This window comes from Triticum urartu, chromosome 2, assembly GCF_003073215.2.
Source record: "Triticum urartu cultivar G1812 chromosome 2, Tu2.1, whole genome shotgun sequence".
Taxonomy (NCBI): Eukaryota; Viridiplantae; Streptophyta; class Magnoliopsida; order Poales; family Poaceae; genus Triticum; species Triticum urartu.
The window spans coordinates 591273303-591289644 of NC_053023.1; the positions used below are offsets into that span (position 1 = coordinate 591273303).

General features: G+C 47.3%; 1 protein-coding gene across 6 annotated transcripts in view; it reads left to right on the forward strand.

Annotated features, from left to right (window-relative positions):
• The first annotated feature begins 3691 nt into the window (after nt 1–3691).
• Nucleotides 3692–16342, forward strand: part of LOC125538990 (endoribonuclease Dicer homolog 4) — a 28339-nt gene continuing 15688 nt past the window's right edge. Inside the window, exons 1-5 of one of the 6 annotated variants that reach the window (XM_048702327.1) lie at nt 3692–3963; nt 4877–5054; nt 5231–5341; nt 5655–5795; nt 13780–13852. In XM_048702327.1, the coding sequence (XP_048558284.1) occupies nt 3890–3963; nt 4877–5054; nt 5231–5341; nt 5655–5795; nt 13780–13852 (577 nt within the window). In that variant the 5' untranslated portion in view covers nt 3692–3889. Of the gene's footprint in view, nt 3964–4876; nt 5055–5230; nt 5342–5654; nt 5796–5849; nt 5868–6139; nt 6744–13768; nt 13853–16342 lie in introns of those variants that run through there. The other 5 variants (XM_048702326.1, XM_048702328.1, XM_048702330.1 and 2 more) reach the window with 5 other exon arrangements.

The following is a 16342-nucleotide window of genomic DNA, read 5'->3' on the forward strand; positions in this document are numbered from 1 at the left end:
ATTCAACAAAGCAAAAACCCTAAAAAGATTATGCAAAGGCTCAGATTGGTTCGGATATGATGAACTAACCCTAATTTTTTTTTGTGGCTTTTTTTTCATGGACTGTAGGTATGAAGAACAGACTCGATCTAATCTACGAAAAACTGTAAAAATCTCACCGAGCAACCTGGAAATCTGATACCACTTGATAGAGGCTAAGGTGTCCCGATGTTTCGATGAGATGGTGGCTATCGTTTTCTGTGGGAGTCGACCTTGACGATCCGACTACGAACGTGCGAGACGTCGCGCCTTAGCAATCGCTAAACCAACTTCCGAGGGTTATTGACCAAGCCGGAGCACGATCAACTTGACCACGAGGGTCTGTTTCCTGCGAGCAAATGAAGAACAAGCAAGAAACTGAGATTGCAATCGGGATATTGCGAATATAAGATGAAAGCTTTATTGATCAAGGTGGGGTTTTGTGACGTCTTGGTCTGGTCGTTGGACACAAACGAAGTACGCGAAGTTGCAGCTCTGGCGAACTTTTAATCTAAACAAAACCCAAAGTCTAAACGACGCCCTAAGGGCTGTATATATGGAGGAAGAGGGGGGAATTTTGTGGCCCTTGAGGGTGGGGTCCGAAACCAACCCTAACTCTTGTTTCCCCACACATACGGACTCTAAAAATAGCCTATACTTAAGTATTTCGAAATTACATGGGCCTGGCCCATTAATAAGGTGACGCAACACCTAGAATAGCCTATGGACGAATATTATGAAGTGGCATCTTGTATATTTCGTCCAAGGCTTCATGCACTCCTTATGGCGGCTTCAAAGTCCTGAAATCATCACTTGTAACTCCGTTCTTGATCCCCTTGCGCATGCCATCAACTCCATGCGTGTTCTTGCTCCAATGTTCATCCTTCTCCAAGCTAGGCCCTTCATTTGTAAGCAAAACAAATGTATCCAATTTAGGCAGCATCATAATCTCATGAACATTAAAATTATTACTAAGAAACGAAAGTACCTGGTAATTTAATTGGCGTGCGCGAGCTCTAGTAATTGATCCAGTATATATAACAGTAGGGGCTGTAGGTGTAACAATGGTATTGATGTCCTCATCAGAGATGCACGGCCATCGTGCTCTTTGACTGACGACATACACAAGGTGTTTGGCAAAGGGCCATATAATCATTTTCTTTTCCCTTGTCGTAAGTTTTGCAGTAATGTGGAAGTATACCTGAGTTGGATTTTTGTTATGCAAAAGGAGGTGAAAATTAACGCAGCAAAAAGTATTGCGAGTTACGTTTAGGAATATGCTAATGGACAACTTCTCCATGCCTACATTTTGTAGGAAACTCCTAGTTAGTGTTTTCTGGAGTTTAGAGCAACTCCAACGGGGCGACCCAAACGAACGCGCGCCTTGTCTGTTTTTTGTCCGTTTGAATCGGCCAGGCGAACGCTGGTGTCTGCATTTTAAAATGGGTCGGCTTGACCGTCCAATGGGGAGGCCGACCCAAATGTGGCGGCGTGAAAAAAAAACAAGTTGCATGAAATAAACATAATTAAACATAAAAGTGGCCGGTTAAACGCCGGCCAAAGTCCACCTACATCTAATAAACATTAAATAAAAACATTAAAAAAGTCTGTGCCCGCCTGCTGCCGCCCCGCACGCTGCCCTAGACGTCGTCAGCCTTGCCCTTGCCCTTGCCCTCGACGTCGCCGTCGTCGGTGAGGTCGATGAAGACCGGAGCAGGGCCAACCCACCCGAACGCCGCCTGGTACGCTGCCAGGGCAGCCTCCTCCGGCGTCTGCTGGGGCGGCGGCATTGCGACAAGCCGCGCGCGCTCCTCCTCCTCCTCCTCCTCGAGTCGGAGCGCCTCCGCGTCGCGTTGGAGCATGGCCTCGTAGCGCATCTGCTCCTCGCCGTCGCCCTGCTCCTGGCGGAGCCAGTGCTCCTTCCATCGCTCGAGGTGGGCCGCCTCTTCCTCCGGCGTCGCGGCGAAGTAGACGGGAGGCGCGCTCACCCACTCGCGGTACTGGCCCGTCCACGAGTAGGCCTCCTCCGGCCAAGTGGGTGGAGGTGGGGAGCGCTTACGCGACAGCTCCGGCTCCGGCTTGGGCTGTACGGGCGGCGACGGCGGAGGCGGCGTCACGAAGAGTGGGGTGTGGACGGAGTCCCCCGCCGCCGACAGGGCAAGGGCTTGCTCCAGCCCATCCCAGTGCGCTTCCTCCTCTATGCGGCTAGCCTCCAGCGCGTGCTGTAGGCCCTCCTCGAGGGCGGCTTGGTACTCCGCCTCCGCCTCCATGTCCTCCGGCTCTACCTGCGGGGGCGGCGGTGGAAACGGCGGCGGGACGACGTCGACACCCGAGCGCCGTTGCTCCTCGTGTTCGAGGGCGAACCAAGCCTTCCAGTTAGGAGAGTCGGCGGCATACTTGGGCAGCCCACGCTGCTCCGGTGTGAGCAGCGCGCGGCGCCGGCGCACCTCGTCGTCGTGCGCCCGCTGGGTCCGCGGAACCGCCGGCACCGGGATCCGGTTTGGATCCAAATGCCAATGGTGCGGCAGCGTCACGTCGGGTAGGGGAGGGGCTGCCTGTACTCCCAGTGCCACCGCGCTTGGTGCACCGGGATGTGCAGGCGCCGGCGTCCAGGGCGAAAACGCGCCGGCGGTGGAGGGGGAGGGGGAGGGGGAGCACGGGATGACGAGGCGCCGGGGGTGCCCTTCCCCTTGCCATTGCTTTTGCCGAAGAGGCCCATGGTGCGCTAGGGTTTGCGGTCGCCGGCGAGGAAGCAAAGGAAGTGGTGGGGGCCAGATGTAGACGGGAGAAGTGGATGAGGCCGACCCCGCCGCACGCGTGGTTAAAAAAGGACGCGCGCACTGGCTGACGCGTGGGCCCGCTGTCAGTGGTCGTCATAAATAAGACGACCGGTGGCGGTTGGGTGGCCGCCAGGTGGGGACGCGGCGGACGGCGAGGAGACGCGCGGCACGTCCGTTTCGCGTCCGCGCCGGCGCATTCCAGGCGCAATTTTGGGCCAAAAATGGGTAGACGCGGACGCCGGGCGGACACGATTTGAGTTTGGGTCGGCGCGTTGGGCCGCCACTTTGTCTGCGCCGATCCAAATGAACGCGGGTGGACAAAATAGATCGCCCCATTAAAGTTGCTCTTAGAAATACCATCAATAAATGATTGCATTTTCTTAGCAATGTGGGCATACACACATATGTGCTCTTTAGCATTTGAATTATTTGACTTAATTTTGACATCCCCTCTGGTAGAGGAAGCAGTAAACTGCTGCAGCGGTTGCCCAGTACGGAGCATCGGGGATGCTTTATCACTGAGAGAGGTTACAGAACCATCTACTCGCATTCAAGTTTCCTTAAAAAAATTGCTCGCATTCAAGCCAGCAACATCGAGCCGCTGGACCTGTACTGTTCTACCGCGGCTCCGCACGCATGACGCTGATCACCTGGGCCCAGATGACTCCTCGCCCCCGCACGGCCCACGGGCTAGATCCTGCCTGCGTGTGTGTGCCGCACGCACAGGACGAGGAGAGCCCAATGACAGTCTCGTCTCCGTCCTGCCTGTGTCCCATCGTGCCTGTGGCCCCAGCCGTCAGCGAGCACGGATTCGACCCGTGGGTCCCACGCTTCCGCTGCGCCCTCTCGTGCTCCCCGAGCACCCTTTCCCCTTTGGACTCGACACGACCCGCTCGGCCCCCTTGCCTTCATCACCATGTGCGGTTTTTCCCATCTCCGTCTCGCCGACTGACTCCTCGTCCTCCCCGAGCAGTCCTTCTCCCCCCGCTTTGCAGCCTCCTCCGCGGCGCCCAGCAGTTGCGCCCCGGGGCACACAAGAGAGAGAAAGAGGAGAGGGAGAGGGAGCCTCGCTTCCGCGCGAAGCTTCCGCCATGGGCGACATCTCGACCGCGGCGGCGAGCGCGGGGGAGCGCAAGCCCAAGGACCCGAGGACGATCGCGCGCAAGTAAGCGCCCTAACCCCCCGCATCCTCCTTATGTTCCCCACCTCATTTTTTGCATTTCCGCGGTGCCGCGTATGCTTCGGATTTGTTTTGGGGCCAAGCAGCGGGGCTTCCGAGCGGAACCAGAGTCAGTCGCCCCTGTTTGTTTCCCGAAGATTTCCGGCTCTGGGGGTTGGTTCATGCCTCCGTTGCTGATTTGGGAGCTCTTGGAGGTTTTAGATGGGCTTCAAATGCTTCGTGATGCGCTTGTTGTTTTTGGCTGTTGATTATAGATAATGTTAGATTTAGCAGTTCGTGCTCTGCAGTCCACTGTTTCGATTTCTTCCCCATTTCGTGTCGATTTATCTGATTAAGTGACCCATCAGTTGTGATTAATTCTAAATTGCTTCCAGTTTAATTGCTATCTGCGTGCACAGTTTAATGCTCCGTGGACTAGTTGTTCGGAAAGCGATCCCCATTCTTAATCTATACGATTCGATCCTGTCGCAGACTTGCTTTGGGAAAGCTCTGCCAATCTTCCCAGTGGTCGCTCTTCAGTTTTTATGATAACGGTAGGTGGGGCACATCAAACCTGTCGCAGTTACACCTTGACAATGCAGGACGCCTGCTAAAAGAACATGCCGATGAATAAATGGACTAATAATTGACCGAGATTTCGTGGTGTCTCTGCAGTACCTCGCATCCCTAGTCTGGCGACATCCTTTTCTTTGATAGAATCCCCAGTGCTGTACTTTCTGCTACTCCGCCTTTATTTGTCAGTGTCACGAGACGAACAATTGGCGGTGTGTTGCAAAGCTTTTGTTGATCAATGGTTACATTGTGTCATTAAACTTTACTCAGATTGGATAACAACATTATATCTTACTCTGTTTCATTATACAGATTTTGGATAACAACATTATATCTTGTGCTTTAGGTATCAGCTGGATCTCTGCAAGAGGGCTCTCGAGGAGAACATCATAGTGTACCTAGGCACGGGATGCGGGAAGACCCATATAGCCGTGCTGCTCATTTACGAACTTGGCCATCTCATTCGCAAACCCAGACGTGATGTCTGCATCTTCCTCGCCCCAACAGTCCCCCTTGTTCTCCAGGTTGATTACTGTCTAACTTTGCACACATCACATTTTTAGGATAAGTTATGTAATTGGGCACTCGACTGCATAATTTCTCTCGAGGTTATAACTGCATTTTCCAGACTGAGCACAACTGTACATGTTTAATTAGTGCTCTTCTTCTCTGAAAACAAAACCGCTCTCCTTTTTTACAGCAAGCGACGGTGATTGCTAATTCCACCAATTTCAGAGTTCAAAGTTACTATGGGGATGGTAAAAACCCAAGAAATCATGAGGACTGGGAGACAGAGATGGGGGAATCCGAGGTAAGGTTTGCTCGACATTCTCCTTGCAGGTCAATCACAATGATATTCCAGCTTGGAAAATGTTGTAAGGGGCTATTTGCCTTATCATAAATTAGTTTATGACGCCTGAGTACTTAGCTAACTTTCACCCAGAGATAAATGAACACACCCGTGTAATTTCTTGTGAATTAGAGGTCTTTAATTCTGCGTACATGTAAACAACAGACCCGTCAGTCTAATAATCTGCACATCCATTTTTGTCAAAATATGATAGAGTTTTGTTCTATGTGCATAGTTTTGCACCTAATTTGCATCACTTTCTATGCCACTGCAGGTTCTTGTAATGACTCCCCAGATTTTGTTGCATAGTTTGCGGCATTGTTTCATCAAGATGGACTCAATTGCACTTCTGATATTCGATGAATGCCATCACGCACAAGCACACAAGCGGCATCCATATGCACAAATTATGAAGGTAGTGTCAAGATCTTCTTCCTGCAGTACAATTTGCAATGCACAGACTATCTTCATATGATGGAATAATTAGGTTTGTCATTTCTTGACCACCCAATGGTAGCATTGCATCATTGAATTTTCTTTGCACTTGAACTCGTCTCAATAAAACTACTCCCTCCGGTCCTTTTTAGTTTGCATATAAGATTTGACTGAAGTCAAGCCTCGTAAAGTTTGACCAACTTTATAGAAAAAAGTGCCAACATTCACAATCTGAAATCAATACCACTAGATGTGTCATGACTTAAAGTTACATATTATATAACTTTAGCATGGCCGATGTTGATATTTTTTCATATAAATACAGTCAAACTTTGTGAAGTTTGACTCCAGAGAATTATAATATGCAAAGTAAAAAGGACCGGAGGGAGTACACCCACATGCCACCGTTGTTAATAAAACACTATTGGAGTTTAAATTGTTTGGTGCATGCTGATGGGAGAATTCATGCGTGTAGGTCAAGTTTTTCTAATAAATGGAGAATTAAATGAAAATAACATGTCTATGTTACTGGTTCGATATCTCCATATATTTGGTCATCAACCAATATATATGTTGGTCGACATATGTGTCATTGTATGTTTACCAACTAAGGATCACTTTAAAACTATAATTATTAAGATAACACAAACAAGTTGAATACTTGTCATCCATACTATTCAAGGATAATTATGCTGATGCCTCACAACAATACGATGTTTGTACATGATTTGTTTGGCCGCGGAGTTACGCTTGGGCCACCTGGGATCACTAGACAATGATTTGCCTATGTTCAACCCCTCTCGAGACGGTTAATGGCCCTACTCTTGCTTTGCTTGGATTATATCTCGAGATGGGAGTACAATTGCTGTTACAATGAGGGAATCTGTCGAGTTGATATGCAACTCGATGACTACTATGGACGAACTAGGTAATGACTCTAGATCTCTAGGGTTTCTGTCTCTTGTGGAAATGATCAAGTTGCTCCTCTTTTGTGGCCTTGGCCTCCTTTATATACCTATGGTATGGCGGTGGCCTCATCTCCTAGTAGGCATCCCCCTCCATGCATAAGTAGGATTCTAGACTATTCATGAGTAGGACTCGTGGTCTCTTTCCAAGTACCCGCAAGGCTTCCTTGTAGGAACTAGGAACATATCCCAACTAGGTTGGTGAGCTCCATGGGCCCTAGGGCTTGCATATACCTAGGCATGTATACGACATATACAGTACATGCATATGGTAGAACGACTCGTCTTACTGATATTGTTCAAAGAACATGTTGTGCATTGAATCATGAACTCACAAAATTATAATCATCATTATGATTAACTCTTGCATATATCTCCAACAATACACGCATAACACATACTCGTTGAATGATTAGAAATACATAATAAAGGAATGTTCCTCTTTGGATCGCATGGTTCTCAAAAGACAAGTATAGGGAAGACATAGGATTAGAGTGTCATGACTTCTTGAATCCTATAGGAAGTCGAAGCATAGGAATTTGCATCATACTCTTTGAATGTTCCATAGGTATCTTGTGAGAATATTGAGAGAAGGTGCATGCAAGGTACAAAGGAAATTTTTAACCAGATATATCCTTTTGCTCGAAATCCTATGAAATCGGGGCGTAGGGATGCAATCCATATGAGGTTCCTATGGATTGAAATCCTCCAAAATTCCTAGAGAGATTCCTCCACTCAAAGAAGCACCAACATTCATGTAACTACGAGAGTATGCGTAGCAAGTTACACATATTAGACTTGCATATATTAGCCATGTAATATCCTGTTATATATGGAGGTTTGTACATATTGTACCACACATATGCGTGCTTATATAGCCTATGGTCTCATGGGAATATACGTTGCATATTTCCCGCATGGTATCAAGGCCTAGAGTTTTTTCTCTGCGGCCGCAACTCGTACTTTGATCAGTTTCAGCCTTTTTCTCTATTCTCTTATCAATTTCGTCTGATCTCCACCTCGTCATCGTTGCTTTCCATATCACTCTAGGAAGGGGACATCCTAGTTGTAGATGAAGGCATCACCAGTATCACCTTGCCTAGCTCGCACCTCATCCAAATCAAGCCTCCTGTTGTTTGCTTGCCTTCTAGGGCGTGCAGCAGATCAGGACTCCTCCCTTAGGTTGCGCCATCATTGTCGATTCTAGGCCGTTCCCGCCTTCAGACCAGCGGATGCAATTGTCTCCTTGAAGCCCTCAACATCCTCCTTGACCTGGCCTGTGCCACTGACTCCGCTCACCCTCGCACGACCGTCGTGATTCTTGGGTCATCTCTGTCTATCAACCAGGTCGTTGCTCACATTGTAGCCTCACCGGCCACTGTTGCCCTTCCTTCCCACCCGCGTAACTCCTCCTATCCTGTGGCCAAGCGAGCCCCACTACATGTCTCACATTCTCAGATCGAGTTGAGCCAGTTTGCTCTATTCTAGAAAAATTGCAATGTCTTCGTCATAAGACTTCATTCCCACCCCTTATTGCCCGATGACTTTCGAAGAGTTAACTACCACAGAGTTCGTCGCCCGCATGCGCATTCACTTATGTGGTCTTTGTCTCTTGGGTGTTCTCTTCGGTGAGGTCTCCTGTCCGTTGTGCCATGTTGCTCCTGTCGAGCCTACGCTATCAACTCTTGTCCCGGGTGCCACTCGGCATTAGATTGTTGCTGCCAAGGTTGCTGATGATGTTGTCGTTGTTTACTGTCATAAGGTCAAAAACGTCTTACATTATGGGACGGAGGGAGTACAAGGTGGCTATACTCTTATCATTGTTAGGAAATACACAACTTGTATTTCTAGGTGGCCCTAGGCCAGTATATATACATGTACAGGTGCGATACAATAAGCAGAAAACCCGCTACAGAACAGGGAAAATACAAGTACATGGCTAAATATATAACTTAACACCCCTCCTCAAACTTATGGTGGATCAACAACACCGAGTTTGGAGAGATAGAAGCCATGTTGTGCTCTAGTCTGGGCCTTCATAAAAAATCCGCCAACTGTAACTTGGAAGGCACATACTAAAGAGCAATAACCTGATCCTGCACACCAGTGCGCACGAAAGAAGCATCAACACCAATATGCTTGGTGAACTCGTGCTTCACAGGGTCGCGCGCAATGCTAATAGCGCGTGTATTGTCAGAGAAAACCAAAGTGGGTGTAGAGCAGAGTATGTGTAGTGACAGAAACACCAAACTCCTGAAGTAACCACCATGCCCGAGTCACCTTTATTGTCAAAAGAGCCATAACTCAGCCTTTGCACTCGAATGGGAAACTGCAGTTTGTTTCGTTGTCTTCACGACAATGAGAGAACCACGAAGAAAACACAGTAAGCAGAAAGTGAACGGGTGATCCGAGCCTAGCCCACGTAGCATCTGAATAGGTCTAAAACTGTAATGAACCGGAGCAGGGAAAGAACAGACGGTGAGAGATCGTGCCACAAAGATATCGGAGAACACAAAGGAGGTGACTAAGTGAACCGAAGTGGGAGCAGAGACAAACTAACTCAAAATATGGACTGGATAAGAGATATCCGGACGAGTGACAACTAGATAGATAAGACTCCCAACAGGATGACGATAAGACATCTGATTGGACAATGAGTCACCATTAGTAGCATGGAGGTGAACGCTGAGCTCCATGGGAGTCTCAATAGTGCGCTCTGAGCGTGTGTTCGACCGTGATCGGACCCACAAGTGGAGCTCCATGGGACCGCCTGGACCGTGCTCTAAGCGCGTGTTCAACTGCTACCGGACCAGCCTTTGGCCATCTCTCTGGGTTCGAGGAAAGGGGCGAAAGGCGTGAGTTGTGGGTGTGTAGCAATGGAGAAGGCAGGAAGAAGGGTGAGATTGGAAGTGGAGGAGGAAGGAGGAGGAAATTACCCTCTTTTCCCCTTCCTCTACCCATCATAGTGAACCGAATCGAAGGGTTCTGCGGCATGCCACATGTCCCACGTCCTTAGCAGTTTCCCATTCACAGATGTGGGCACGGGGATCCAGGCACTATCATCATTTCGATGCGAAACCGATGGGTGCCTCAACGACCCCCCTTACTAATATGTCAAGACAAGCCGGGGCTGGCTCGTGATGTTCCCATTCACATAAGGCCTGACGTTAAACATCAGTTTGCGAAGCCGCGACTTCCAAGGAATCCCCATGCTACAACACCTTGAGGTTGCACCAGCTCAGACAAGCCCCACAAATAGAGTTAAGCCCGAGGCCTCGGCTAGGCGCAAGTTTTGACGAAGAGCTCCGAACTCCTGGAGCCCTCGCTATTCGCCCCCATCAACAAAGATGGCATCTCAAAAGTCTCGTGATGGGCAGGCCCAAAGGGTCCTTCAAGGCCGAGCCACCGAAGGACAAGCCTTGATAACCAGCAAAGAGACAAGGAGCTCGCCTGGGTTTCTCTTTCCTGAAGACTACTGATGGTATAATACACCAGGGGTGGCTTCTCGAAGGGGAGCTCAACAACAGGCCTGCCACGGGGCCCAGGAGGCCCACCAACGATCTGGCAATAAGGAGCCTGGAGGATCAAATATGCATCTAGAGACTATCTTGGTCCCCAAGTCAATATGACGGCGGCCAGATTGGATCACCTCATGTAAAAGGTGGGGCCTAAGGGGCTTTCATTCCAATCTACATTCGTAGAACAATACTCTTGGTAGACTCATACTCCACCCCTCATTGTAACCCTCGCATGAGGTATCCCACCATGAATACAAACACAAACAGGATGTAGGGTGTTACTCCTTCCCGGAGGCCCGAACCTAGGTAATTTCTTCGTGCGTCGTCAGGTCTGGTACTCCCGGCCATGTTTGCTACCCTACTAGGGTACTGACAGGTTTATGCACCGTCACTGTTCCCGCATATAAAAATACAATGAGCACAACAAAGCTTGGGTAGGTTTGAGCTTGACTCGATCAAGTGAGTTTGCACTATAACAAAATAATGTTCACAAAAATAAAAAAAATTGATTAAGTTCAACCAAGCTTGAGTAGGCTCAAGCTCAGCTCAGGCAAAATTACCTCCAAACAAGCCTTGTTGAACTGTTCAAGCTCTAGCTTGATAAGCTTGTGAGCTTGACCTGAAGCTCAAGCTCGGCTCATTTAGTGCTCATGCCAAGCTCAAGCCGATCCGAAAGCGAGTCGAACTCGAATAGTTCATGGAGCTCAAACCTTTTTTATAGCCCTACTTGTTTCCCTTCCTCCCGTGTTTGTCCCATCAAGTGGGCCGACAAGGTTAAGGCTCGCTCTAATGGTTCTCTTGAGCGTTACAAGGTTTGTCTTGTGGCTCGTGGCTTACAACAGGAGCATGGTCATGACTATAACGAGATGTTTGCTCCTGTGGCCCACATGACCAATGTTCGCACTCTTCTTGATGTGGCTTCTATTCACCACTTGTCTATCTTGTTATGGTTGCAACTTGATTGTATTGCATAGCCCATGGGGCAAATATATAGTACAATAAGCATAGAGTACAAGGAAGAGAATCTAGACTAACACGAATAGGTAAACGAACCTAGACTAGTACTAACTCCCCCCCCCCCACCCCCAATGACGAGCATTGCATAACACAAGAATATATATTATTTGGAATCTAATGGTTTGAGCCAAAGGAGGGTAGCGAGAAGATGCATCAGAGGAAGACAACCCATCACGAGAAGATACAAGATAAGTATCAAATGAAGATGGGTCTAGAAGACAGACACATCAAGGAAATGAAGCATTACACAAAAGATCGTAGCCGAAGAAACCGGTGGTGAAAGAATCTCGATGACAAGAGAATGGGAATACATTTATGACAATGCAAATGGAGACCACAGAAGTCCTATAGAATACAACCAGGACCGGAAATGCTGCAAAGTGTACAGAAAAGGACAAGGACCAGAAAAGAAGGCTGATAGATAAATGTTTGGTGACTAGTGTTGAAGTGCATATGTGGATTGCCTAGCCCTTTCCACTAGTTCGGACTTTTGGTTGCGTTGGCTCGTGCATGAAGCTTAACATCTTCTCAGAGCTAAGGTCTTGAGTTCAAGTCCTGGCTTTCACAATTTATTCAAAAATTGCTGCTGCCCCCATAGGCCTCTTGAGCCATACCTCTGAGTCTATTCACGTGTTGATTTCTCGCGTCACACGTGAGAGGGGGTGCTTTTGGACACAAAGGGCTAGGCAATTCCCACTAGTCCAAAACTCCGAACTGATGGAAAGGGCTAGGCAATCCACATATACACTTCAACACCTGTGACGTGGAAAGTCAACACGTGGATAGACTCAGAGGTATGGCCCAAGAGGCCTATATGTGGACACAAAGGGGGGACAACATTTTTAGATAAATTGTGAAAGCCAGGACTTGAACTCAAGACCTTAGCCCTGATACCATGTTAAGCTTCATGCACTAGCCAACGCAACCAAGAGTCCGAACTGATGGAAAGGGCTAGGCAATCCACATATACTTTTAACAACTAGCATGACAGATAAACATGGAAGAGCAGCGGACTTGGTGGACACAACGGAAAAATAAAAAGCTGGAAGCTAGGAAGCACACACGAGCCAATAAAGCAGGAGTCATCATGTCTGTAGGAGAGGCTGTGCAGGTGAGATGCCGACAAGGAGCAGTAAAGAACAATAACTATTGACGAGCACCCAACACCGATGGTTGGTGCATGTGCGAGACCGAGTCAATGAAATGACCACCATCAAGAATCATCGAATAGCGCGGGAGAGAAAGGACACCCGATGATGACATTGTACCTGCCATTTTCTAATTTTTTTGGTGAAGAAAACTAATCTGCCAAGGGGCCCTGTACGGGCCATGCAACAGCACTAGGCAAGCATTGTAGGGAGAGCAGCGTGTGAGTCAACAGGCGAGCAGTCCTATGAGTTGTCCTTTGCTGTAGAGGTGCAACATGAGCAAGGAGGAAAAGGTGCGAGGAGGCCGTCGACCAGGGATGGCCTGCAGACAATGGAGGTCACCGGAGCTCCAATCGGCGGAGCCAATGAGAGGCGACGTAGGAGGGTGCTGTCTCGCCGTAGGCCCAATCTGAGCCAAGAGGTGATGTCTAGGTGCAGGGAGGCATCACGAATCGTGGGAAGGGAGGTTGTTGGAGATGTGAGGGCGGCAGGACTGACCTGGAGGACGACGACACGTCGACCAACACCATGTGGGCATCAGCCTTGGTGGAGCCGAAGGGAAGTGCACGACGTTGAAGGGCCCGAGGCAGCGGTGCAACCAGCACCTGACGGACTGGTGGGAGGCGTGGGAGGTTGGCTTCGACCTGGTGGAGAGAAGAAGCGCTCATGAGCTGGCTTGGTTGTATTATGGACCATTAATCTGATGGCCACTCGTTTCCTGCTTCTTTGTCGTCATCTCATCATCAAACAGTGTCAGTGTCATGCAGATATTCAGTCTCACCACGTTGCTAGTTGGAAGTTGGAACAACTAGTTGACTTTAATTACAATAAGCAGTTAATTAATGCAGAAGCTGAATGACTGCTAATATGTGTTGAATACTACCCCTTTAGTTTCCTAGAAGATGCCACTTTTGCATTGCAATATGGCTTTACATTTGCACCATCTAAATCTCACTCACACCACTAGTTTGCATTGCAATATTTCCATTGAACCTAGCAAATTATATATTCTGTAGATACTTTTTGAGACAGTTGTAGGCATATGGTTTTCAAGTATCTGTTCCCAATATTTTTTTTTGTTAAATATAGTAGTCAGAGTTTCAAAAGTTTGACCCTACCTATGTCTAAAATGACAGGCTTTCAAGGAGTATTGTTTAACAAATTCAGTGAACGGCAGAACTTGCAATCTGAAAAACATGTTTCAGGAATTCTACATTAATAACGTTGTTTCAGGAAATCATATACCTGAAACATTGTTTATGAATTCTACATGATAACTCTGTTCAGTCTGAAAAACATTTGTAGCATTGTTTCAGGAATTCTACAATAATGACATGGTGAAGCCCCCTCGCATTTTTGGCATGACTGCTTCACCAGTAATGGGAAAAGGTAATTGTAATCTAATGTCAGTCCTATCAGGAAACATTTCACAGTTATGGTTTTTTAATTACCTTTGGTGGCCAACCACATTCTCTTGCAATCGTGATATTTGATCTCACCTTTTGTGTTATCTGAGAGTTAGGACATAGTATTGCTCTCTCTTATTTGCAATTAAATTTGGAGCCATTATTTTTTCCTCTAGGAATTATTTATCGCATCGTAAATGTGGCCAGATTTTCTAGATAGTTATGTGGATCTCCTTGAACAGAAATGCACATCCTGTTTTCACTTCAATAGCATTTTTGTGTACCTTAGGACTTAGTAGTTCGTAGTCATGTTGGCATAGGATAATTATTGTTTTAATTAGTGTAATCCTAGTTAATAGTCTTGCTTTTTGTCTACCTTTTTTCCTGAGGTCAGTCTTCTATATGTTGATGGCATGATCATCAGTGGAGATGAATTTGAGTTCATTGCCTTTTAGAAGGCCTGTCTTAGCGAGCACTTTATTATGCCTGATTTTGGTCCTCTTCGCTGCCTTCCTGGATTGAAGGTTCATCTACCTCCGGTGGCTTCTCCATATCCCAAGAGAAAAGAAGGCTCGTCTTAGTTAGCAGTTTCTTATGTCTGATCTTGGTGCTCTTTGCTACCTCCTTGGATCGAGGTTTCTTCTACCTCCGGTGACTTCTTCATATCCAAGAAAGCAGAAGGCTTGTCTTAGTGAGCAGTTTCTTATGTCTGGTCTTGGAACTTTCTTCGTTACCTCCTTGGATTGAGGTTTCTTCTACCTCTGATGGCTTCTTCGTATCCCAAGCGAAAAGAAGGCTCGTCTTAGTGAGCAGTTTCTTGTGTCTGATCTTGGTCCTCTTTGTTGCCTCTTGGATCGAGGCTTTTTCTACCTCCGATGGCTTCTTCATGTCCCAAGAGGAAAGAAGGCTCGTCTTAGTGAGCAGTTCTTATGTTTGATCTTGGTCCTCTTCGCTACCTCCTTGGATTGAGGTTTCTTCTATCTCTGATGGCTTATTCATGCCCCAAGAGAAGTACATCCAAGATCCTCTTGCTTTTCTTACTAATGAATGTACGTTAATGGTTGACTCCGATGGAGCTCACTGTCCACCTCCCAAGCTTCTATTGGTGAGCCTTTTGCTGCTCTTACTGATGAGTGCATCGTTAACTGTTGAGACCGATGGAGCTCAATGTCCACCTCCAAGCTTCTAAGGTGAGCCTTTCCTAATCTAACTCGTTGTCATCATCATGTTGACAGTCTTGTCTATCTAGCCGTCATTCATCCAGATATTTCATATCAAGTTCACATTCTGAGTCAGCACTCCCCTTCAGGTTCACTATGGTCACCTCCTTTTATTTCTGCGAGATCTCTCTTGCATCTTTTCTTTCAATGCTCCAGTTTGCTAAAGCTTCATGCTATTCAAATGCTACTTGGATTAGCTATCCGAAGGGCTGCCAATCGCATTTTGCTTGCTCATTGCCTGGAAGACAAAGAAACATACTGTAGTTTCCTGTTCGAGTGTAGAGGCGAATTGCGAGCTATGATTCTCTTGACAGTAGTACTGACTTGGCTACAGTGGTTGTCCGAGGATTTTGGTGTTTCTGTAACTACACCAACTTCTCTTTGTCTGACAATACATGTGTTATCAACATTGCGCGCGACCCTATGAAGCGTGAGCTTACCAAGCATATGGAGCTGATGCTTCATGCGGTCCCGTGCAGGATCAAGTGATTGCGCTCTTTAGTATGTGTTTTCCCAGCTTCAGTTGATGGATTTCTTCTTGAAGACCCAAACTAGAGCACAACACAGCTTTTACCTGTCCAAATTAGGTGGTGTTGATCCACCACAAGTTTGGGGGTTGTGGGTTTTAGAGTTGTATATGTTTTTCCAGATATTAACTACATAATCCCTATTATATACTTATAAGAGATTTTTTGCATATCTACCACACCTGTACATGATTAGCTACGTGATCCCTATTATATATAAGAGTTTTTCTGCATATTTGCCACCTGTACGTGTGTGTGTGTGTATATATATATATTGGCTTATGGTCTCATGGAAATACAAGTTGCATATTTCTCACAGTTATAGCCACTCCTTGACGCCTTTTGCTGTTATGTCTTAATCCTTCTGATCTGCAAGCCTCTTCTCTTGTTCCTCTACCTGCTTGTTACAATGTCTATTGCCAAAGGCACATGACACTTGTGATACGCTATTGGTTTGCTGGGACTCTTTTTAGCGAGCAATGGTAGGGGAACCCCCCACCTGAAGTGAAAATTTTATTGAACAAAAACTCGATATGTACAAGGAGATTTACGACGCGGCAAGCTAAGAGAACTTATGCCAGACACACGGGAGCGCCATTCGACCAGCATGCCATTGCTGAGACGATATGAGAAGTGCAAATCCGAGAGGGCGGCGTGCTCCAGGATCATCCTCCAAACAGCGAGTGGCGTGAGATGCTCACCATTGAAGACTAATCGGTTCTGGCT